The sequence below is a fragment of the Pelodiscus sinensis genome, chromosome 17, assembly GCF_052426305.1.
Source record: "Pelodiscus sinensis isolate ZL-2025 chromosome 17, ASM5242630v1, whole genome shotgun sequence".
Lineage (NCBI taxonomy): Eukaryota > Metazoa > Chordata > Testudines > Trionychidae > Pelodiscus > Pelodiscus sinensis.
Window position 1 is genome coordinate 14648765 of NC_143068.1, and position 26005 is coordinate 14674769.

At 38.3% G+C, this 26005-nt stretch overlaps 1 protein-coding gene across 4 annotated transcripts in view; it reads right to left on the reverse strand.

Annotated features, from left to right (window-relative positions):
- Window positions 1-1109: 1109 nt before the first annotated feature.
- GNAS (GNAS complex locus) overlaps window positions 1110-26005 on the reverse strand; it is a 276928-nt gene continuing 252032 nt past the window's right edge. For 3 of the 4 annotated variants that reach the window (XM_075901130.2, XM_075901131.2, XM_075901132.2), the window contains 7 exons: window positions 19117-19171; window positions 13761-13834; window positions 9755-9813; window positions 7449-7569; window positions 6809-6939; window positions 5847-5914; window positions 1873-4889 (listed from right to left, as the gene is read on the reverse strand). In XM_075901130.2, the coding sequence (XP_075757245.1) occupies window positions 4743-4889; window positions 5847-5914; window positions 6809-6939; window positions 7449-7569; window positions 9755-9813; window positions 13761-13834; window positions 19117-19171 (655 nt within the window). In that variant the 3' untranslated portion in view covers window positions 1873-4742. Of the gene's footprint in view, window positions 4890-5846; window positions 5915-6808; window positions 6940-7448; window positions 7570-9754; window positions 9814-13760; window positions 13835-19116; window positions 19172-26005 lie in introns of all 4 variants that reach the window. The other variant, XM_075901129.2, reaches the window with a different exon arrangement.

The window sequence follows — 26005 nt, forward strand, 5'->3', positions numbered from 1 at the left end:
CTGAAATAGCTGCAGTGTGGACACTTCACTGCTGCTATTTCAAAATATCTCATCAGAGCCATTTTAAGTAATTTATCTCCAGTGCTTCCTGGGGCTCTACATCGAGAGAGCCCATCCACATTAGGGGAACCTGCCTGAGACTAATTTTGAGGCTTCCTTGTAGTGTGGATGCTCTATTTTGAAATAAGCTATTTCCAAATATATCTTCCAAAATAGCTTATTCCAAAATAAGCATGCAGTATAGATGTACCCTAGATGTGCCTGATCCTGCCTTTTTAAAGTTAACAGGAGTTTTGTTGTTGATGTCATAGGAAAAAGGATTCAGTGCTATGACTGCCAACATGGAAAACACATGACTGTATGCAAAGGCATAGAGAGAGTTTTCTCTTTCAACGTAAGTTGTATTATTTGATAGCTTGTAATTATCTACCCTCAGCATTTATATAGCACCAGTAACCAATGATTTTCATTGTTAAGGCACTGGACTGGGACTCAGATGACCTGGGTTTTAGCCCCAAATTTGCAACCAACTTCTTGTGTGGTTTAGGTAAATCACTGAATTTCTCTGTACCTAATTTTCCCATTTGCAAAATGGGGATTTGATGCAAACTTCCCACTCCACAGGAATGTTTATGGTTATAAGGTGCACAGATTCTACAGTGAGGAGCACCACAGAAAAGCCTATAAATAGATAATAAACCTATGCATAGATTTATTGGTTAAAAATTATTCTGCTGCCTGTACCAACACTGTGCAGTATGAGACAATAGGAATTAGGTCCAGTTCCTCAAGTTAAGTCTCCATTCACACATACTGGGTAAAACCTTGGCCCGATGAAGTGAGTGGTTTAAAAAAAAAAAAAAAAAAGACCCATGTTTACCTTCTATCAGGCCAGGATGTGTCCCTCCATTTTAAAAGGTCATTTTTTATGTTGTGTGAGCTATCTGGGTTTACAGAGTAAATCCTCTACAGTTTACGGAGTATTTCCCTTAACAAACCATAGAAAGCACCTCTGGAGACATGACTATCACTGGCTGCTGAACAAGCACACTAAGTCCACATTGTTAAGAATCCTGCAATGAAATAAGTTACTGCAAATGCACAGTAGCTGATTTTGAAACCACGACACTGCTACAATTTATTATCATCATTTTTACAAAATACCCAAAGTGATCAGATCATATGGTAGATTACTGACTTGCCAAAGGTTATGTTTTAAATCAAAACCGTTTTTGAGTTATACAAGTGCCAAAAATATCCTGAACCAATATTTTTTTTAAATCAAACCCTGGCCAACAAAACAGTTATATAATTTAAAACAGAACCAAAGTTTGTGTTGGAAATGGTTTAAAAAGCAACCCTCCAAATCATGCTTGAGCAGAAGCCTTAAATGGCAAGATTTAGCTCGGGGCAATCTGGTGCCAAGGTATAGACTCCCCCTATGGGTTTATAATGGAAATACTGACACAACCTTAACTACAGTGATGCAAATGTGCCCCTAAAACACTCTATTTGTTTTTATTAATAGAAGTGGTAGTGTTTACATTTGCAGGTATCTTACACTTCAGCATCACAAAGAACACTGAGTAGACTGAGTAAAATCTCAGATGTAAGGTCAGAAATTCCCAAACATGAATGAGACAAAAGGGAAAAGTCCTCAATTATGTTTGAAATTAAAATAAATGAGTGAGGGAATGGGAGTGAAAAATGACAAAAGTAAGAAAATATAAGAAAACAGTAGATTGGAATGGTTAAAATAACTGCAAATTATGACTACTAAATTAGAGATAGAAGAAAACACAGTTACTAATTAAATAGCAAGTGCTAAAGCTTTATGGTTTTGTATTAAAAATAAAAACAAAGAAAAGCTGCTAAAAATAAGACTTGCATTTATCAGGCCACCAAACTGCATGGACTACTAAAGAAAGTAACAAAGGCAATACCGAGACATTAAAGACACATACACACTCCATACATGTGAAACCTGACTTTTTCAATACATTGCCCCTCCCTCCCTCTCTCTCTCTCTCAATAAAAAGCATTTCCTAAACAGTTCCATTCATATAAAGCTTTATAGGAAAATTTCTTAAAATGGTATTGTCTTATAGATTTCTTCTTTGTTACATGCTTGTGTAGTCTTGTCACTGTCAAGAGTTTTAAAAATAAAAAAATCTTTGTCAAAGGAGGTGCTTTCAGTTCAGAGGTTATTCCTTACCATTAGATGTTTGTCCCTTGTATATAAATTTGGTGCTTCCACCAACTCCCCCAGGCTTAAGATAAGGGTTGGCACTAAAAACAAAGGTTTTGGCTCCTGTAATAAAAATTAAGGCTCATGTTTTATTTTCTTTTTGCGTCCCACCTATTGAAACCCCAATCTTTAACCTACAGGTACTAATTCCAATCTAAAAATGTGAGGGCTATTTTAGGTTAGGCTCTTCTATGGATTCACAAGGCCCAGATGGCAGCTTTCCAAACTTTTGAACTGGACAGACTGGTTTTTCAAATCTGATTAGCAACTGTGGCCAGAGTTCCAAAACGATTTAGCGTCTCCTAAAAGATCACTAGTAATTTTGAATCAGATGGTGAATGAGATATTACCAACACTAAGACCTTGCTTTCTAGATGTGTGCAAATGGAGAAGGGAATTTTCTCATTAAAAGGAGGCCACAAAAGCAACAACAACAAATTCTCAATTCCGAATGGTCACAGTTCGTAATGTTAAAAAGGCATCTGGTACCTCTATAGCCATATAGATATTGCTGACCACTCCCTAACATTAATTTAAACTGGACCTCTTCACAAAAAGAAATTAACATCTTGTGGAAAAAAACTAGTGTGAAAGGCAAAGAGGTAATTATTAAAAAGTCACTGCATTAAGAAGTAGATTGATTTGGGGGAGTAGATAGGAAGTAGAGGAGAGGGACATTTGAGTAATATATACTAACACTTTTCTAGATGTGTTATTACAGCTGTAATTTTTGACTCTGTACAAATTGTATACGTAGGTTTAGACACATGAAAAAGTAACACACTCACAGAGACATAAAACACCTAGGTATAAAATATAAAGCAGTGTAGTAGTTACTAAAATTACATGCTCTCTTATTGCTACAGTGATTTTTGCTCTTTTTCTTTTTACTGTACCACATGTTGTTCTAAGCATATAATTTGCATAAATTATTCAAGTTTAAGAAAAAATCCACACATCTTCACTTTAAGCTACTTATATAGTTAATATAAAATAAAAAGGTTCTAAGATATCTCTTTATTAAAAGAGAGATAAAAATGTCATTTGAAACTGGAATTCAGTGGCCAAATCCAAGGGCAGTGTACACCTTTTCATTCTTGTAATATTATGCCCAGGCAGGATAGCGGAGTTTGGTGGGGTATTTGTCCCAGTCTACAGATGGTCACCAGACTGGCATGTGTTTGTTTTTCTTCTGTTTTTGACTTTTGCGAAAAGGACTATGAATGACCAAAGACTAACATTTATAATTTGTAGCAAAATTTGGTTTATGTAGAAACAAGCCATGTTTTGCATTTGGATAGAGATTTAAATGAATTAAAGCTAAAAATTAAAAAGCATGATGCTGCAACATCTGGTCACTTGTTGAAGACCTCACTTTTAAAGTGGTTAAGTTTGCACAATTTGTACTTTTTTTTTGTTTTTTTTTTGTTTTTTACTAAACAGTATTTTTCCTTCTTTTATAAACCAGAAAAACTAAACTACAGATAAATTTTCCCTACCTTGAGCTAATGCTGCAGATAGGGTTGACAAAGCTGTACAGCGCAATCAAACATACTTACATCTTAGCTCATTGTACAGGTACAGCCATAATCAAGGCACAAAGATCTTCTACAAGTTATTTTTTCAATAAAGTTGTACAAAATAATACATTTTACAGTCTGTACAAGAATAATAATCCAGCAGTAAAATAAAAAAAAAATGAGGGCAAGGGGAGAAGAAAAAGAAGGGAAAGACCATGAGGACTAAAGTCCGGATAATGATTTTTATAGCAGACAGGATCATCAGTGGACAAACTGAAAACAGTGTGTGGTTAACTCTTTCTGCAATCACAGGCCATACGCAGTTCAATTCATAATGTCCATGGTCATCTTAAGACCACCAAGACTGGATTTAAAAATACCCTTTTGAAAAGTAGCAGTTAGTTTTTGCACTGTCTAGGTCTGTTGTAGAATTGTCAGTATTTCCGTTCAAAGCCACATTACAGTCAGAGAACCAAACTCAAGTGTCTGTCTTCAAACTTGGTCTGTGACTTGGCACCTTCTTTTGTCTGATGCAGTGAATGGATACAAAGTTGAGATCATGGGTTATATGATTATGCCCACAACAGTGCTAAATTACTTAAGGTTTTCTCTCCCCACTTCTTTTTATTTACTTTTAAACTTTTATCCCCAATCCTTTCAGGTACTCCAGATTCAGGACTTTTAATTAATTTATTTAGTTAATGACAGTGTTAGGGACAGCGCCCCCCACCCCCAATGGAAATGGCTTTTAAATTTTAGGTGCCATCTCAAACTGTCTGAGGGGGACACAAGCAAGCTTAGAAGTGCTGCTATTGTCCAACAAGGAGAAAAAGTTGAGGGGTGCAAATCAGAGGGAGACTGCAACAGTTCTCTTCCACCCTATGTGGGCAAGGGTTTTTTTTTGTTTGTTTTTTGTTTTTCTTTTTTTTAATAAGGAATAAGGAGTCCAAAACACAGAAAAAAAGTGCTCTCCATCACAACAACTCATATTGGCGAAGGTGCATCCGTTGAATAATGTCCCGACAGTCATTGAAAACCCTCCGGATGTTTTCTGTATCCACTGCACAGGTGAAGTGAGGATAGCAGTAATGCCTTCCATCTCCATTTGCTGTGCTGATTCTCTGTAGGAATAAAACAGAGAAAGTATGTGAAAATAAAATTGACTGGAAAAAATTATGCTCTCAAGCATCAACTGAATGCTGGTGAAAATATAATATAACTTCTATGGTGAAATCTGGACCCTACTGAAATCAGTGCAATCAGGTGTTCAGGATTTAACCTGAGGGGAACAGAACTGAACATGGAAAAATTGAGTATTTGGGAACTTTGGAACTGAAACGTAACTATAGAGCTAAAGTAACTTCACAGATTCACTAACAGTGCTACCCCTTGGAGATGGTTTCATGTTAGTGGGGAAATGTATGTGCAGATGGGGTGGGGAACACTGACCGTACAACTCACATAGTGAACTTCCCCCTCCAAACTACTGAATTTTGCCAGTGTGTGAATCTTCAGCCCTTCTTTACAAACTACACACAGTCTTCTCAGTAGTTTGTGGTTCTGGTGTACACAAGTACATTTTTATGGGATGCACAGTATCCGTAATAATAATGATGCCCAATTCAGGTATTTATTATACAAACACTTAAAACTATGGTTACTAAAATTAATCAGCTGGCTAATGAGATGAATGGGAACTATACTGGGAAATACTAATATTCAGTGGATAATGTATTGATTTGATCCACAATTTCCATTAGCAATGGCATAGTGGGTGAAATCTTGGCTCCCACTGAAATCAATGTGACTTTTGCTATTTATAACAGTGAGATAAGGAATTCACCCATTTGATAATTACAGCAATTCTCAACATTTGAATAATTTAACCATATCTTGTTAAATATATAAAAAAGTAGCTAAAAAACCTCCAACACCCTTCAACCCTGTAGGTGGGTATACTACATAACACACAGATTAAATATAAGCCCCCTATAAGAGTGTGCCAACAGATCTACAATATTAAAACACAGTTAAGCTTACGATAGAAAAAAATATATAAAAAAATAGAAAATACTTACAAGAAACTCATCTCTAATAAAATACTTGGCCCTTGTAACTCTGGGATCCTCACCAGGCTCTGGTGTTGCTAGTTAATAATAATACAATAAGCACTTGTTAACGTGGGCATTTCATAGTAATAAATCTGAAAATAACTTACCTACTGACCATCAACTTTACAAAATAATTGTTGTTTTCTGCTCAAATGCAATAGAAAATGTTCTTAACATATATTAAGAGACAAGAACTGTAATATTTTATCTAAAACAATAAGACTTAAGGAAAACAAGAAAACGTGATGGCGTCCATAATGTCTGGAATGTGTCACAATTTAAGGAAATACAGAACTCATATTTACACTAGTAAGGCGCTTACAGGTAACATCCATCACCACATGATCCCGAATACCATTGACTTGGCTGGATTGTACTACTCTGGCTGCAGATGAAGGGGTTGTTAAAGAGAATGAATTTGTAACAGTTACATTCATTTTATAATAACCACTTAATAGGAGATGGAAACTTTCTTAGAGTCTTTTTTAAAAAATGAAACATTTCTTACTGACCCCACTTAGTTATTCTGACTTTTTGCTACCTTCTCTTCTGGAGATAATGGACAAAATGAACCTCCATTTCTGCTAGGAACACCAAGGATTTTCCCATGGAATACTTCATCTCAAAGCTGCACGCTGCCACTGTATTGAGGCTGCGGTGGAGTCCACAAACAAAGTGGCTAGTAAAATGATAGCATGCTGAAATTCCTCTGTGTATGTCCAACAGATAATGTGTTTTAATAGTAATTGAAGAAATATTTAACATTAACATTTGTCTGAAAGGTACTGAACATTCTTTCAGCTTTGGAAATGTGCTTGCTTTAAAGTTTATCTGCAACTTCCCATAAATACAATTAACATATACTGTAGCCCAAGGTAGTGATACTTTTAATAAACCTGTATCATCAAAGAGGAGAATAATGTTCTTACCATCATCTGGTGTAGTGTAGCGAGCAAATTCTGGAAAGTAATCTTCAATTTTAGATTTCCCTGCCAAAACTTTCTCTGCTAGCAAATCCTGTTTATTTAGGAAAAGAATTACTGAAATGGTCCGTAGCCACCTAAAAAAAATGGAAGCCAAACAGTGTCAGAATGTATGGCTGAGTTTAAACATCAATAACACCCCTCACTCCTGCCGCAAACAATGAACTACAGTTCAGAGAAGTGGTTTCAACCCGTAGGAGTCCACAGACTATGGCTAAGATTTTCAAAGGGATCTGCATGACCATTTGAAATTTTTTAGGGATCCACAAATGAAACAAGATTGAAAAGAAATACTTTAGAGGCTATATTCATATTCTGTGCTATAACAGATTCAGTTATCTTTCTGCTTATTTTATTTTTTCTACACCATTTCCCCAATTTACGTAGTTGTCTTCCATTAAGTTTTAATACCATGTACTAGTATTTCATATAGCAGATTTACAGTGGAGCATAAAGATAATGATTGACTAGGCCATGTCAGATATAGAAATGGGCCACTTTGTACCAAAGTTATATTTATAAAGTTAATAACAGTGATACTAATGCATGTGCAATTAATGATCAAACTTCAATTCAATTCATGGACCTGTTGTTCCAGATACTCTTGAAGAGGTTTAGTGCTTCTTGAAGCCGATTGGTCTGATTGTCCTCTCGTATAACCATGTTGTAGCTACTGCTGGCCACCACAAATATGATAGCAGTCACATCTAAATCAAGAAACACCCAATAGTTAGCATCAAGATCCCAATAACATCTTCAAGAACCCCAGAGTTCTATGAAACGGTAAGGCTTCATAAGGTGGGGAAGGGCTAGCCTAAAACTATTTCCTCCTGCTTTCTAAATATAAGAAATAAGGAAGAGAGGCAGTAGGGAAGAAAGCATAATAGAGGCAAGTGGGAAGTAAGAGGACTGAAAGGGGGGATACAAGATAGTAAAGTGGAGTGAAAGAATAGGAAGAAGCTATAGAAAGAGGCAAAAAGGAGGATCGGAGACTGGAGAAAAGATTGAGAAAGATGACGTGAGGTGAAAGGAAGAGAGGGAATTAAAAAGCTAACACACAACTCTAGGGAACCCCAAGGCAGAAGATAAAACAAAGATGCCTTTGGGGAGAACTCTAGAGCAACTGCACTTTTGCTTCCACGGCAATAGAAAGCACAACCGTTAAAATCACATCAGTATGGCCCCTTCCCAAAATAGATTTTTAAAATGGTATTTCTTGGTTAAAGCAGGAGGAAAGATGACTGGAAAAAAGGTAAGGAAAGAAAAAAAAAAAGATGGATGAAACAAAAGATTCACTGTGAACTCACTATTACAGTCTTAATTCCTCCCATTACATACTATACCTCTTGAAGGAACACTGCCCTCTTTCCAGGGCACATATGTTCATTTTTTTTAATTGTATCCTTTGGTATATATGGTTGTGACAATTTTCTTCCACTATTTGATCTGAGGAAGTGGGTCTGGCCCACGAAAGCTCATCACCTATTAAACCATCTTGTTAGTCTTTAAAGTGCTACACAGTCCTGTTTTTTGTTTCAGTTGTACCAGACTAACACGGCTACATTTCTACCACTCTTTCCTGGGAGACATTCATAGAATCATAGAATTTCAGATTCTATGTGGCTGTGCTACTCCAGACCCCTCATACTGACTTCTAAGCTCATCTGCCTCAGACATCAACAACAGGATAGATGAAGCAGATTGTAAGGCAACAGGAAGAGGAAGGAGTAGAGGTGAAAACTGAATGCATCTTTTATAAGTAGGGCAAAAGGAAACATTGCACAGCATGTATATTTCACTGCTCAGATGAAATTATGGCAGCAACTATAGAAACAAATAAAATCAAAGTAAACTATGTTCTATCTAGCATCTTCAATCTTGAACTCAAAAACTTGGGGGGAGGGTCTAAAAAGGGGGGGGGGAGAGGTATATTGTGAAATTACATTTTTCCCATTACAAAAATTAAGTCTGAAATGTTTTGATCAGATCTAGCTTTACAAAATTACTTGGACAAAAGAAATGCTTCATACACAACTGATACAGAAAGCAACAACTGTACAAAACCCATACACATGGGGTTCAGAACATAAAGAGGACGACGGACAATTTAAATTGCAAGGGAGTTTATGAAAGACTAGATTATTCAAAATGAATTTTGGCCAGGACACAAAAAAGTGTTAACAGTCCAGCTCTTGAGATAAGTGCTCAAGACTACAGCAATTTTCCTGTTAGCATTCTAAGGGCTTGTCTGGACTACAGGGAAGATTCGAAAGAGGATATGCAAATTCCACAGAAATTGCATATTTTCTTCTGATCTCACTTTTGAAAGCAGAGCTTTCGAAAGTGAAAGTAACCTAGATACTTTTTTCAGCAGCCATGGACCTTCCTTTTTAGTGTAAGCAGGAACTCTAAGGTGTCCCTTAGTCATACCATGGGAATGGTTCTCTACTAACTAGGAAGAGTGGTACCTACAGAGTAAGTAACACAAGTTCTATTGCACATAATAACGTGGCATTCTAATTTTCTTTTCCATATTTATGCTATACCTCTACACAAAACATGTAGCCCTTCTCTTGTTAAGACAGAACAGACAGAGTTTGGAAATGAACTGTAATGTCAGGGCAAATCACAAAAAGGAAAACATATTAAAAGACAGTTTGTCCAAATGTCGTGCTATTTTAATTTACCCAGCTTGCTTTCCTTCCCGCCCAAATTTTCACTGAAGACATTGAAAATACTTATAATAGATTATAAGATGATACAAATTTCAGTCAAAGAGGCGCCAGACAACTAAAGAGAACAGGTGTTAAATCTCACATACCATTATTTATATATTGCAATGACCTTTAATATTCTAAATTTTGTAAAACAAAAATCAATTCCAAATCGTACCATTGAAACATTGGATCCATTTTCGGCGTTCATCTCGCTGTCCTCCAACATCAAACATGCTAAAGAGGAAAAATTCATTTTAGTCAGTGTACAAAAACACTGTGCTCACCTCAGTCTGACATATAGTATTTAAAATAAGTGTAAATGCCGTATGTGAATACAGCATGTAAACAACCCCAAGATTAATTTTTCAGAACTTAACCAGACAAAGGACTACCAGAATCTGCAGGTAGGAGTATCAGCCTATTTGCCAATGCAAAGAAGCTTTCACTCACAAAATGTAATGTAGTACTTTAGGGCTTGTCTACATGAAACACCACCAGAATAATATTTAAGAGTCAGTATTTTCTGGTCAGGCCCATGCAACTGTTTAACATCAGCTCCTTATAAACTGGGAAAGGGAGGAAATCAAGCACCTATTGTTACTTTGATACACACAGATTTTGGAGAACTTTGTCAGCACACTGATTTAAAACTTCTATAATTTTAACAAAATTGAAGGGGTTAACAAACATGCGGACAAAGGGGATCCAGTAGATATAGTATACTTGGATTTTCAGAAAGCCTTTGACAAGGTCCCTCACCAAAAGCTCTTGTGTAAATTACATGGCCATGGGATAAGAGGGAAGGTCCTTTCTTGGATTGAGAACTGGTTAAAAGACAGGAAACAAAGGGTAGGAATAAATGGTAAATTTTCAGATTGGAGATGGGTAACTAGTGGTGTACCCCAAGGGTTAGTCCTGGGACCAATCCTTTTCAACTTATTAATAAATGATCTGGAGCAGTGAGGTAGTAAAGTTTGCAAATGATACAAAACTGTTTAGAATAGTCAAGACAGAAGCAGACTGTGAGGGACTCCAAGAAGATCTCACCAAACTGAGTGATTGGGCAACAAAATGGCAAATGAAATGTAATGTGGATAAGTGTAAAGTAATGCACATCGGGAGAAATAACCCCAACTATACGTACAGTATGATGGGGGCTAATTTGGCTACGACAAATCAGGAAAGAGATCTTGGAGTTATCGTGGTCAGTTCTCTGAAAACTTCCACGCAGTGTGCAGCGGCAGTCAAAAAGGCAAATAGGATGCTAGGAATTATTAGGAAAGGGATAGAAAATAGGACCCAGAATATCTTACTGCCCCTGTATAAAACTATGGTACGCCCACATCTTCAATACTGTGTACAGATGTGGGCTCCTCACCTCAAAAAAGATATTTTGGCCTTGGAAAGGGTTCAGAAAAGGGCAACTAAAATGATTAGGGGTTTGGAACGGGTCCCATATGAGGAGAGGTTAAAGCGACTGGGACTTTTCAGTTTAGAAAAGAGGAGACTGAGGGGGGATATGATAGAGGTATATAAAATCATGAGTCGTGTGGAAAGGGCCAATAAAGAAAAGTTATTTAATAGTTCCCATAATAGAAGAACTAGAGGACACCAAATGAAATTAATGGGGAGCAGGTTTAAAACTAATAAAAGAAAGTTCTTCTTCACACAGTGTGTAGTCAACTTGTGGAACTCCTTGCCTGAGGAGGCTGTGAAGGCTAGGACTATAATAGAGTTTAAAGAGAAGCTAGATCATTTCATGGAGGTTAGATCCATAAAAGGCTATTAGCCAGGGGATAAAATGGTGTCCTTGGCCTCTGTCTGTCAGAGGCTGGAGAGGGATGGCAGGAGACAAATTGCTTGATCATTGTCTTCGGTCCACCCTCTCTGGGGCACCTGGTGCTGGCCACTGTCGGTAGACAGGATACTGGGCTAGATGGACCTTTGGTCTGACCCAGTACGGCCGTTCTTATGTAATTCTGATTGAACCTATCTAGTCCCACACTCTCCGGATCTGACTGGTACCAAACCAGAGAATTTGCCCAACCACAGGTGGTCAATATTATCTAGCAGCATTACCGGTACTTCTACTGTTTACTGAGGTCTTAGAAAACATTGAGGGGGTACATCAGAGCTCAGTAACAGCACAGAACAGAGAAAGCCAGGATTTGTGGCTGTAAACAAGCTTTATGGGACCATGGCCACAACTACCAGAAGCTTATCGGTTAGCACTATCGACTAGTCACATCTCCCTCCCCCGCTGGTAGGTGCATGAAGTCGTTGAGGCATTCCCTGGTCCTGTGGGTCTCCCAGCAGTCAACATGAACACGTTATAAAGGGTTCCCTGTACTTTATAATGCAGAGTGGCAGCAGGGAAAAGGGAGATCATGCTGAGGAATGAGAGATCTGGGGACCGGGGACTTCCCCAGCGACTTTGCGCGCGCTGGTTTCCCTGTCCTTTAGAATGCAGAGCAGCAGCAGGGGAGGTTATGCTAGGGCCTGGCACAAGCCAGACTGAGCACTGTAACTGCCTATCCTTATCGACAAATCGAGTAGTCAATAAAAGAAAATCTACTGACTACTCGATTAGGAAAGGAACCGCATGTTTCCCTAGGCCACACCCATGATAAGCAGACATCCGGTTAACTAAAATCATGCTAGACCACAGATGTTGCTGGACCAGAGAGTGCTGGACTAGAGAGGTTCAACCTGTACTTGAAACATGACAGACCTAGAAGAAGGAGAGGCACAGGAGCAATTCAAAGAAAAACTCTCTCTCTGTTCTTTTGTATTTAGATAAAACTGACTGGCAGGCAGACACTCTCCAAGAGACAATATAAAAGGCAACAAGGAAAGAGGAAACCATAGGAAACCAAAACAAAGTTAAAAAGACAGGCAGAGTACAGACAAACTCCAGAGCTCCAGTTACAAATGAGGTCATAAAATGAGGAGATTAATGAAAAGAAATCTAGGAAGCTTCTCAGATAGTATTATCTGTGGGTATATCTATGCAGCACAAAAAGACCTCTGGCAGTGAGTCTCAGAGCCTGGGTCAACTGACATGGGATTGGGGGCTTGAGCCTTGTAGCTAAAAGTAGATGTTCAGGTTTGGGCTGGAGCACAGGCTCAGAAACCCCATTAGGATTAGAGACCCAGACCCCCAGCTTCATCCCAAGTCCAAACATCTATGCAGCAATTTTATAGCCCTGCAGCTTAAACCCCATGAATCTGAGGCAACTGACAGACAAGCCACAGGCGTTTTATTGCAGTGCAGACATACCCTTCATTTCCAAGGAAATACAGGATCCCAAAGTATAATTTTAGATCCCAACCACGAAAGTAAGAAATTTATAGGCAATGTATATACATTGTATATAGCTTATACCAAGTGCCAGAAAGGCAATAAGCTTCCATTGAGATACAGGGGCTCACCTATGCAGACTGGGGCCTACATGCCTACTTTCAAAAACTGATCTCTGTGGGCCAACGTGTATGCAGTTTCCCAAGAACAACAGACACGGCAGACCCTCCCCAGGGGGCTGAATTTGTCCACTGAAGTGGTTTTTATGTACATCTTCTTTTAAACGTATGCACACATATCTTCTCTTAACTCTAGTGCTGAGCAATTAAAAATAACTAGAAATGGCCCTATTATTTTCATGATACCACAAAAGAACATTTTCTGCTTCCTCTCCTAGCTTTGTAGAATCAGAGAAGATAATGCATATGCACAAAACATGTATTTTGGTAGTAAAAAGTACTATATACAAATTTGTTGCTAACAAAAACAGTATCCATTTTATTGTCAGCTCCATTGAAACAGAAGAAAAGATGTTTTTTGCCCTCTAGGAAAAAAAAGCAATCATCAGGAAAGTTATTTTCAGGTTTACAGAAAGACAGAGTAAAGAAGAAGTAGTTATAAAAAAGATTAATAAAAAATTAACTTATTAAAAAAATCACCAGTTGTTTGGCATTAAATGAAAAGCAGAAAGAGGTCTGCCCATTCTCATGTAAAGCTAGAAGTATCTGAAAATACTTGCTTTCCGTTAAGTTTTAAATTCAGCAATACGAATTCTGTCTCTGGCATATGAACAGGCCTGTAAAAGAATTCCCTCCCTCTTTTCCTGATCACTTTTGCCAGATGTCATTTTTCAGAATACTAAATTATGGAGGATACTTACTGAAAGTTTACTTTGTCCACCTGAAACTTGGTTTCAAAAATTCCTGATGTCAAAACTCTGCATCTCAGCAGGTCCTAAAGAACAAGAGAAAAAAATTATTGATTTGATTATTCTTCAAACCTCCAAATATGAAAAGAAACTATAATAATTTGCTAAGCGCAGCTCATGTCCTCAGTGCTATAGAGAAAGTGAGTGTATGTGGGTTTGAGTGAAGATGGGAATCAAAGGCCCCACTCCTAAAGATCTGTTCATATGTTTAACAAGCATTTGCACAATCAGGGCCTGACTGCCAAATCCTGAGTAGCAATGAACATTTGTAAAAGGGCGAATGCAGGTGCTGAGCATCTCTGAGGATGTGGCCTTCAGAACGAAAAATCTTGTAAGAATCCAGTAAAAGTCTGATGTTCAGGTGATAAGCCACAATTTCCAGTGATTTACAGAGAAATCATGAATGCTCAGTAACATCTTTACAAATCAGACTATAAGCTTCTGAGTATAAGACGACAAAATCAGACATGTACATCAGGGACTAGTGGATAGCTGTGTCACCAGCAGTGCAAAATAAGCATAGTTAGGAGTTACAGAGGCCATGCAGCAATTGCCATCCCAAATGTTACATTTTTGATCAGGAAAAAAAGCAACAATATACCAAGTAACCAAAATTATTATGGCTTTATACATTTAGGAATGTAACTGGTTGACATTTCCCAAGGTTATGCTTCTCTCCCACTGGGCTTCTTTTTAAATCAAACAAGGCTCTTCCTTTAGGATTCTTTCTTCAGAGAACCCAGATTTCCCTCAGGAGTGTGGTGATTATAAACAAAAAGTAAAGTCTAGCATTAAAGCTCACTGCTAAACATAAAAGGCTTCTTCCTCATGGGGTTCCCAATTCTCCCCAGAAACTTGAGGGTTAAAGGAGATAAAGTAGGGCTCTTTCAGTCATTGGGAGATACTTGCAGCTCCTGTCTCTATCCACTGTCTCTCCTGTTATCAGAGAAAATGCTTCTTATTTTCTGCTTTCTATCCCAGTGAATCTTGGTAGGAAGTCCTAGACACCCCAGCATCATAGTACTCACTTTCTACAAATGCTTTTTTTTTTTTTAAATGGAGCAAGGGATATGGGGATCCTGAAACTTGCCCATGCTACAGGCCTGTTACAAAGCCCTAAACAAACTACAGGCAGTCCCCGGGTTACATACAAGATAGGGACTGTAGGTTTGTTCTTAAGTTGAATCTGTATGTAAGTTGGAACTGGCATCAGCCGCTCCTGAAACTGATCAGTTTCAACAGCGGCTGAATCTGGACGCCAGTTCTGACTTACATACGGATTCAACTTAAGACACCCAGGCGTCCCCAAGTCAGCTGCTGCTGAAACTGATCAGTGGCTGATTCCAGGAAGCCCGGGGAAGAGCAACTGGGGTGCTGCTGGGTTGCTCCAGTAGCGCAGCTCCTCGGCGCTACTGGAACAACCCAGCAGCACCCCAGCTGCTCTGCCCCAGGCGTCCTGATTCAGCCACTGCTGAAACTGACCAGCAGCGGCTGAATCAGGACGCCTGGGGCAGAGCAGCTGGGGTGCTGCCGGGTTGGTACAGTAGCGCCAAGGAGCGGCGCTGCGGGACCAACCCGGCAGCGCCCCAGCTGCTCTACCCCAGGCGTAGGCAAGAAAAGCCTGGTCTGCTGGGGCGGAGAGAGGGGGCACTAGCTGCACCCTCCACCCCCAGCAGACCAGGGAGACGCGGGTGGCAGGACCTTAATGAAGTGGCATTTTATGGGAGACTTCTCTCCTTCTTGGCTAGTAAAAAAAAATAGCCATAGGGCTCACATTATTATTGGCAAGAATCAGGAACTCAAATTATGGATTGTTATGTGAAAAAGATTTTTTAAAATTGCATCATATTAGGGATTTTTGGTAGACACACAAAACAATCAATCAGATACCAGGGCTAGGATTGCCAGATGGTCTCCCAAAAAAAGGGAAGGGGGGGGAAATGTGGGGCAATCACTGCAGCCCTACCTCCCACGATCGGCGCTGGGAGCCTGTGATTGTGCAAAAGCCTGGCAGGGGCAGACTTCCAGCCACTCCCCCCGCCTCCCGCCAGACTTCTGCGCAATCACAGGCTCCCAGTGTCGATGGCGGCCCTGCCTCCCAGCCTGGGAGTCCCCAGCTAGGAGGCAGGGCCGTGATCTCCGCTCTGGGTGCTTCAGAAGCCTAGTCCCAAGCCATTCCCCCTGCCCCGGCTAGGCTTCTGAAGCGCCCAGAGCAGTGATCGCGGTCCTGCCTCCCAGCTGTGACTCCCCAGATGGAATCTCTCTGGGCACTACAGAAGCCTTGCAGGGGCAAGAGGAGTGGCTGGGACTCCCAGCCACTCCCACTACCCCAGCTAGGCTTCTGAAGCGCCCAGAGCGGCGATCGCAGCTCTGCCTCCTAGCTGGGGACTCCCAGGCTGGAAGGCAGGGCCGCCATCGACGCTGGGAGCCTGTGATTGCGCAGAAGTATGGCGGGGGCGGGGGGAGTGGCTGGAAGTCTGCGCCTGCCAGGCTTCTGCACAATCATAGGCTCCTAGTGCTGACCATGGCCCCGCCGCCTTCCAGCCGCTCCCCCCCGCCCACGCCAGGCTTCCGTCCGGTGCGCAGCCAGAAAAATCAGAGAATACTGGACATTACACATGTCCGATATTCTCTGATTTTTTTTTACCGGACAAAGAGAGCAAATACGGGACTGGCAACCGTAACCAGAGCTGCCAACAAGTGAAGTAGTCATGAAGTCAGAAGGTTGTGGTATTGGCCTATATAATAAGCAAAAGCTACTATGGGTGTTTTGTATGGATGGAATGCATGTAGACAGCCTAAAGTGTAATTAACATAGAGGCAAATAAATATAGATAGGCTTCAAATACATTAAAACTTGAAAGTTCATGTTCTATCAGGAAACATCATTTTGACTGAAAGTTTTTAAAATCCAGGACTTAAACTACCATGGTTATTAAATTTGGTATTACTGGGACTGTACTGAGCACTGTTACAAATTGATTCTTGCTTTTGGACCACCCAGATAAGACCACAGGAATGGAGTAGAATATTAAGAATTGATGAGTGCATTAAAAGCCACTCCCTTATTGCACAAATATTATATTACAACAATCACAAGATAGTCACTGTTCAAGCTTAAAGAGTATTAAAGCTATACAAAATCAAGGTTATACAACAATGTTAAATCATTAAACAAAACAGCTGCACTTTACAGACACTAACAGTAAAATTGTTGCAAACTTCCTAGTTTTTTTAATATGTTGAAATATTATAATTGGATCCACTTATTAGGAATGATCATTTACAATTTTTCAATTATTATAAAATTAAATATGAAAAAACTTGAAGCTGTCAGGCTTCCAGAATCAGTGCAAGTTTAAAAAACATAAAGTGACCATCTTCAAAATATCTGAAGAGAAGCAGTCGACCTTCTCCTGCACCCATATGGAGCTCCACTAAAGTCAATGGTAACAAGCAAGCACATAATTAATAATTACACACAAAGCTTCCCCCATCACTGGCTTCCAATATAGAATTGAAACATTAAATTTTATTATTTAATATTTTCAGGCTAATCTCTCTGTAATTAAAAAAAAAACTTTTCAGGTAATCCATGTTTATTTTTTAATACAGACAATTGATCCCAATTAAAAAGAAAGAAAATATTTTAAAGAAACTAAGATTTTAGAAGGATAAATAAGAAAATTCACTCCTCAAGTAATCTCAGAAGCAAATTTTTCTTACCTTATCACCATTGCTTTAGATAGTTTCAGGAAAACTAAGAATAGGTTTAAACAGATCACCTTTCAATAGTGTGGTTGTGTCACTGCAGCCACACCATTGTAAGGTATGCAATGTAGCCACTCTTTATTGTCTAAAGAGAGCTCATCTTGCAACAAAATAAAACCACCTCCAATGAGGGGAGGTAGTTTTGTCACTGGGAGTTCTATTCAAACCGGCGCTTTTCATTGTTAAAAAATTTGTCGTTTGTAGGGGGAGGGTGTATTTACAAAAATTTAACAACAGAAGTGTAGTGTAGACATGGCATTTTGGGCTATTTTTTCCTGCAGAAACTCATGCTCAGGCTTTATAGGGCTACTCATGAGCAAAATCAAGTGCATATGCATTGTTTCTTGGGTTTGGTGATTTAATCCTCAAACAAAAACTCAAATTATTTACAAACTTAAACAGAAGATAGACTCCCTCTACTGACAAAAATAAAATGTTATTGTAGGTACGCTGATCTGAGGATATTATGGAGATAAGGTGGGTGAGGTAGTATCTTTTATTGGACCAATTTCTGTTAGAGACACGTTTTTGAGCTCTACACAGACCTCTTCTTCAGATCTTATCTTTTTCATAAATATAACTGGTCTGATAAAAGATATCACCTCACCTACTTTGTGTTAAAAATAAAGCACATTGATAAAACTGCCTATACATGAAGCTCTTTTCCAGTAACTCTGAAGAGACTATTAGAAGAACCCTTAAGGGATGGTAAAATATTAGATTAAATTAGATGAAAGGGTGATTTTAGAAGGGACAAAGAAAATCAGAGTTGTAAATGGGTAAAAGTCAGCCTGCACATCTAATCCTTCCTGAAAATAGGGGTTAGATAACACTGAGCATGAATTAAATTATAGATAATCATCAGCTATTACAAAATTTAGAAATCAGAAATGACTACCTTTCCAAGCTAGAAAAATGGGCGTCACTTGCAGTGGAAGTTTTGCCAGTGCTATTTACACTTCCCTTTAATTACAAAACACTGAGTGAGACTACATTTTCCCTACTACAACAACAAAACTGTCCTGCAAAAATGTTGTTAAAGATAGCTTTTCAGCCCTTTTAACTGCAAGTAATGTGACCCTTGTCCTATGTAGAGAGCTAGTTTGCAACAGGAGCCAGGAAAACTGAGAAAGCATAAACTAATTTTATGTTAAGAAGGAATATCTGAATAACTGCCATAGCTACAAGAGTTTGAACATTATAAAGCTCTAATTCCAATCGTTACAAGGGATAGCTTTTACTACTGTAGAGGTCTGACCTTTACTTTAACCTGGGCAGTTTTTCTCATCACAGTTTCTTGCTGTGTGTCTTGCTGACACACTTGCGCTGAGATCAAAGCATATAAATGTAAACTTTATTTTCACTGCAGTATTAAATATCGTATCACATAGGTTGGCACCTACAGGTTGGGACTGCAGCTGCCAATTAGACAAAAGGAAGCAAAAATATATATTGCGAAATGCAAAGCTTATTATTCTTGGCAATGGAAAATAGATAGTGGGTGTATCATATTATTTCTCAATACAATTTTACTCACCTGGTCAGATGGTGTATATTCATTTTGTTTGACTATGTCAATCTTGTCTAGAAAACTGGGAAAAAATTAAAATAGGTCATTTTTCATTGTCAAATAAATTTGTGATCCGTATCTAAAGTTTAATTACAAATTCTGAGTAAGCTTCACATAAGAGATAGGCTATCAGTCATCAAAAGGGTTTTTTTTGCATGTTTTACATTTCAGATTTTCAGAATGCTGAAATGGTATAAATTATTTAACATACATATGGAACTATATCTACAACAGTGATATAAAAAAATTGCATTGGCTATAACTATCCAGCAGAGGGCCACAAACACAACTTTAATCAACTGTTTGATAATCTCATTACAAGTTTTACCAAAACAGTTTCATTGTTAAGAAACATGCATGCAGTTTTAGTCTTACAAACCATATGAACAAATATCCATATCTAAACACTAACGTAACTTGCATTATTCCCAAGATTAGGATATTATGTAAAATATTTCTTTCATTGCATTTAGTTATTACAACAGTAAGACTGGAAGATGGTTTTAAATATCAAACTTCACTGTACTTTATTTCAAAGGAATGGATGAAATCCCTGCAATTGTGTTGCTTGTTAAATTAAAAGTAAGGTAGAATTGATCTGTCCTTCAATAGTTGCAGCAATTCTTTTAGTTTACTTACCTGAGTAGGCAATGAAAGATTAATTAGCCATAACAAGGTTTATGTTAATCAGTTTGAGTAATACAACTAAGGAAGATAGCAAGGCTAATTTGGGTCTTTAAAATGCCTTTAGCAGTAATCATTACCTCCTGATTTCCTTTCATTTTAACTAGAAGCAAAAATCCCAAGATGCCCCTTTATTAATTACTTGTTTCACAGCAATTCCAGAATATTCATATATTTCTCAATACAAGCTTTATTTCCCACTAGCAGAGAGATAAATAATAGATGCAGAGAACAGGCTCTAGTATATATTTACATCAATGCAGCTCAACTATAGGAATGTTTTTTCCTCTCTGCTCATTTTTCATTGATTTTCACTATTTGTGCCAGATCTAGATTTTATGTTCTATCTTTTCCATACCACACCTGTCAGTATCAAGTATGTATCCAAGCTACACAGCACTTATACCGCATCCATATTAATATTATTGTCATTATCATGAGGGTTAGCCAGCAGCTTGGGAACTAAGGGGTTAACCTTACCTAAGTCAGGTAGATTCAGCCAATAGAAATGTAGGTAGGAATTTCAAACTGGGACAAAGGAATTTTTGGTTTTTCCCTCCTTTGTCCTGGGCAGTTTTTCTCTCCATCTACTGAGGGGGACAGACAGAATGTCTCCCTCCAAGAATAGACTCTTCACTCTTCTGTAAGTAGGGTAAAGTTTAGATAAATCCATTAGGTTTTATTGTTTTATGGTTTGGGAAATGGGATCTGATGTCTGTGCATTAAAATGCTTTTTGCTCTCTTTTGTAACTAAGCTCCTGGCCCATGGTGGGTTTCTCCTCCATGAGTATATTACTTTGTTACTTTTCCATCTAGTCATTATGCTTGCAACAGGAATATTGTACTGATAACGAGTTCTTTTCTTTTCTTTTCTTTTCTTTTCTTTTCTTTTCTTTTCTTTTCTTAACCTGGCATTGTTTAATGTGTGTGTCCTGGTTTGTACTTTAGGGTGAGATTTCCCAAGTGATCTCTCCCCTGATTTTCTTATCAGTACTTGGGTGGTGGCAATGGGATTTTTATCCCCAAAATCTAGGTTGTTAAGATTTTGGGGGGAAGTTTTATACCAAAGCCTGGTAGATAAGGTTTTGGGGTACTTTTGCTGGCCCCCACTCCTGCATTTATCGTGCCAGAGTGGGGAAGGAGCCATGACAATTACTAACAGACATGAAAAATACCTCAGCAGTTAGCTTTTTCGGTAATTTACTATAATCTAGAACAGTGGTTCCCAAACTTTTCAGCATCACGCCCCCTTTTTGATTTTTGAGAAACCCTCATGCCCCCCGCTCCATAGCAGCAAAATTTTTTGGGAAAAAAAAAGGGTGGTGGGGGGGAACTGACTGGGGCCAAAAAACAAAAATAGCAGCACAACTTGGCGGGGAGGGGAAATTAATGTTGGGGGGGTTGCTTTGCGCCCCCTCCCCCCCAGAATTTCTTCACGACCCCCAGTTTGGGAACCTATGATCTAGAAGCACCATTTTTTTTTTTTAAAGATTCCACATTAAAATTCCTTCTGATCAAACTCCTCTGTCCATAAAACAGGAATAGCACAAGCAGTGGAAATACAAGTTTGCCCTGCCCATTCCTACATACTATGGACAATGCATTTCAACCTCTCACCAGACTGAGGGTTAGGGTCAAGAAAGCAGTTACCATGCATATTTATTAATTGGTCACTCTGTTAAGTCTACAAATAGGGCTAATTAGACCAACTCTAATACCAGCTTTGTGAAGTACATGCTGAGAAATAGACTAAACTGGACAATTCCTTCCACAGGGCAGTGAAGAGTCACAAGCAATGAAATTTGGTCACTACTTACCCATGTCAGACTTTTATACATTTCCAGATATGCAAGTTCAAAATCACTGAGCTGTATCTTAGGAAAAATTACACCTAAAAATCAGCTCCTATTGACAATGTTTTCACAGTGATATAGCTGAAGACTGACGCATGAAACCAGCAATATGGGGAAACTTGTATTGCCAACCCTCATACTGGATTTGTTCTCAAATCTTGCAGGCTATTAATCAAATAATATGTAACAAAGTAAAAAAAAAAGCCATTAAAAATGCAGGTGTTCAGCGTAAAACTATAGATTCACCCTAGACAACCGGTTTTACACTTAAAGGCATTCTACTTTTAAAATTGTAGTCTCAGGAATATATAGTGACAATGTCTATTTCACAAGCAGGAGGACATTTAATGCAGGAATTCTTGCTGCATTATGAATCCTGTTTTATTAATCACCCCTGCAACTTTGAAACATTCCAGTCTCTCCACACAATATGCACCTAAGTGTAACATTTTAAAGTAGGCTTCTACAAACTCTCTTTTTTACTTCCATGAGTTTTGGAAATTCTGACAATTAGAAAATGAGAGATTTCTAAAACCTGGAACTGAAAGTACAAACCTCTTACTGTTGTTTATGCAGACTATTTTTAGGTCTACGATTTCCTTGAAAAACACCAGCCACATAGGAGAAGCAGTAATGTACGGGAGATGAATTCCAACAGCTACATCCATGCCAGGTAAAACAAATCTGAATGTAATAAACATTTCTTCCTCCTCAAAAAACAAGTTCTCACATTCAATAAAGTTTTATATTGTAATTGTGTGACTGCTACCAAAAAACCAACAGTCATCCTTCCAGCAGTATTTTTGGAGGCAAGAGAACAATGTAAGTGTTAAATTCAGAGCTCTTCTTTCTGTGCCTATTTCACATAATGAAAAGTATTTGAGAGACCTTAATTCCAAAAGGCGCGCACACATACAAAAGTCACAAATGTGTGCTATATATTTGTAGGCACAGCCCTTGAACTGACTGAGATAGCCTAGCTGCGCAATCAAAGTGGTATTTTTAAGAAGACAGAAAATCAAAATGGCAGTGGAAAAATTATCAGTTCTCATGATGTATGCATTGTAGGGGAGTAAAGAGAACTCAGGAAAACTCACAGGACAATACCTGGAGAATACCCTGTCACTGCAAATCAAGACTGACTTCTTTTTAAGTATGCAATTTATCCAGTACATGAGATTATACCCAGTAGGGCATTTAAAACTTTGGTTTCATTTTAACATATGAAATCAATGAGTAATTAAAAATATATACAAATTTATCATAGTCACTATTTTTCTTTCTGAAGTTCGTTTTATGATCTGTCCAAAATGTGAAGCTTTGGAGTGAGGACATGTCAGTGCCGTTCTGAGTTCACTACTGGGGTAGACAGGTAAAATCACACTGACTCCAAAGGAGATGTGCATTTATGACAGCAGAAAAATTAGGTCTGAAAATATATGTGAACAGAGCTATGGGACTTCAGATTGGAAACAGAAAACGTAAGGGAAATATACATCTTCCAATTTATTGGAGATCATAATCTGCTGTGAAAGAAGCTAAGAAGAAATTTGTTATGGGCTCTGGTATGTTTAGAAGGACAGAAAAAGGTAGCTCTGATGAAATAAACAGCAAAACTGCTGCTATTTTCCAGAAACAAAAAGAGCCCAAATCCGTCAAACTAGATCTTGTATCAATAACAATTTCTGCTTCAAACTACAAGCATATATACACACCACTCCAAAAACTACATTGCCTTTTCCCGTGCAGCTTTTGTCAAGATTACAGGAGGAAGTTATTTTCCAGAAAGCAACCCTGCCATTTAGTCAGCAGTCATTCCCAATTCTCACTGGGGGGCCTGAACTGCATTGAACCAAGTTGCAGGACTGTGTCTTCGCTCTGCAAAATATTATATCTTTGGCACAGATAACCTTCATTTACATTATTTCAAAAAGCTCTAGGAAGCAGGGTGGGAGGTGTTAAATAATATTAGTTAATTTGCAGCAAGCAAAACAAATAAACTGACTTCAGCAGGATGAGGAGCCTAATACAGCATCAGACTTCTGCCTCAGCTATTAACATTAATCGTTTAAAAACTTAAAGGGAAACCAAGATGTTCTGAAACAAAACCAAGCTTTTTCCTCATACTTCCTCACGTAAGGGAAGGGAAAAGATACCAATAAAATGTAGGAAATCTAATTCAAACATCAAATTTCCTTCTACTTTTTAGGAACTGAATTTATTAAACAAATCTGAGGCAGAAAGGTGACACAAAGGTTCTTTTTTTGCCTTTCTTGCCATAGCGGGGTTGGGGGTGGGGAGTTTAAACAGTAAGTAACTTAAATCATGCACTCCAAAGACTGTTCCAAATTTTAATAAGCCTGCCATTCCCCAAAGAAGGTAAGATTTCCAGATAAAAGATCCTGCTTATTTCCATTCTCTCTTCAGCAGTAGTGGAGTTTAAGAATTATCTGTTCAGAAATCTTTTCTGCTACTACTGTGTGCTCACGTTTGGGGGGTTGGTTTAGCAAATGAAGATGGAAAGCTATTTTCATAAAATTACTGAGTTCCTAGCCCCTTGTCCCTATGGGGGAAGTTCTACTTATTTTCTCCTATCAAAAAGTTATACAAATAGAATTTAAAAACTCAATTCCCCCAACCATCTAATGCCACTTTTTTGGAACTGGACAATAATCAAAGTGTATCTCCTTGAAGATGATTTCCTATACAGAAGAAAAGGAAAATTTGCCAACCTTTCTAGTAAACAGTAACTTGACATTTTAGTCTTTGCAATCTTATGAAGTGGTTGACAGACGAGCAAATTCTAAATCTCAGTCTAAAAGAGGTTTTTTTTTTAATCTAGGAGAATATAGGAAAGGTTTCCTTCAACAGAGCATACATCTACTTTCAGAGAGGCAAGTTTTATTCCTATCGGACAGCTTTCTTGTAAAACCATTGCCTGAATTTACAAGCAAAATGAAACCAACACTGACTTTTCTTCCTAGACCCCCTTCTCTGACACAGCAACACCCGACAAGTTATCACCAATACACTTCACATGATGTGTTTGTTTAAAATTGTGACTGAAATATTTTGAAATACATTTATTTGAAACCTGTTTCTCTTAGTAGTACCAGCACTTCAGAACTGTAAAGCTACTTCCATCTGAGATTCTGAAAGAACTTTATAGTTACCAAATCAGGCTCACCCTACCTCCCCATCCCAGCCATCCTGTTTTAAAGATGAGGAAATCAAGACACTGAAAGGTTAAGCTGCCTAAGGTCATACTTCGAGCCAGTTTCCAGGCCTGTGCTTTTATTATACGCCGCTATTATTTAGAACTAATCACAGTCCTATTTGTTGTGGCTAGGGGCACCTCCAAGGGAGCAATCACAGTTCAGATTCTATGTCTCAAAAATGAAACTATTAGTTATTTACTGATTTTACCAATGAAGGGCCCAATCCTGCATACATTACTCACGCAAACTTCTATTACAATCAATGAAAGTTTTGACTCATCAGGGACTGCAAAATTAGGTTCTAGTGTCATTTAAGAGAGATAAAATAAATGAAAGTCAACACCAACATGATTTGTAGGACATGCCTTTTTTGTTCCAGAACAGATCATCAACTCCTTTGATTTTTCTGTTTTGTCTCTATACCATAATTTTACTATTATTTAAGTGTAGTTTTTTAAAAAGCAAATGTGATCTGAATATTTGAGAACTGAAATTCTTTCCTCAAAGACTTTCCTCTCATCTGCAACTACAGAATTCCAAGTTACTGTATAATTATATAATATTTTCCTTAAAGGGACAATCAAGCTGAGAAGTCCAAAATTTTCTGTACTGTAACTTGAAAGTAGAAATCGCCCCCCCTGCAAAACAAACACACACACACACACACACACACACACACACACACACTTGCTGACAAATGAGGACAACTTCTCGCCCAGTTCAATATGCTGACAACAAATCCAGAGCACCAGGCTTATTTGCAGCCACAAGCATGCACACATAGTCGGCTGTCCTTCCATTCTGCCTAACCCTTCTACTGTTGAGTGTAAGATACTGAAAAATACAATAATTCTACTCTTTAAATTGGTGAAAGAGGTTTCCTGTATATTTCTCGTACCATACCTATTAAGAGAAACAGAGAAGACAGGCACAGTAGTCAGTAGAGGATTGGTGGAATATAGAAGCAAACAAAAACTAAGCTACTCACAATGTTAAATCTGCTAACCTTTGTGATGTCTCCACAATCATGCACAGTATATAATACAAAATTGTCATGGAATTATGATATTTCATTATCATTTAGTAACAAATCTAAAGAGG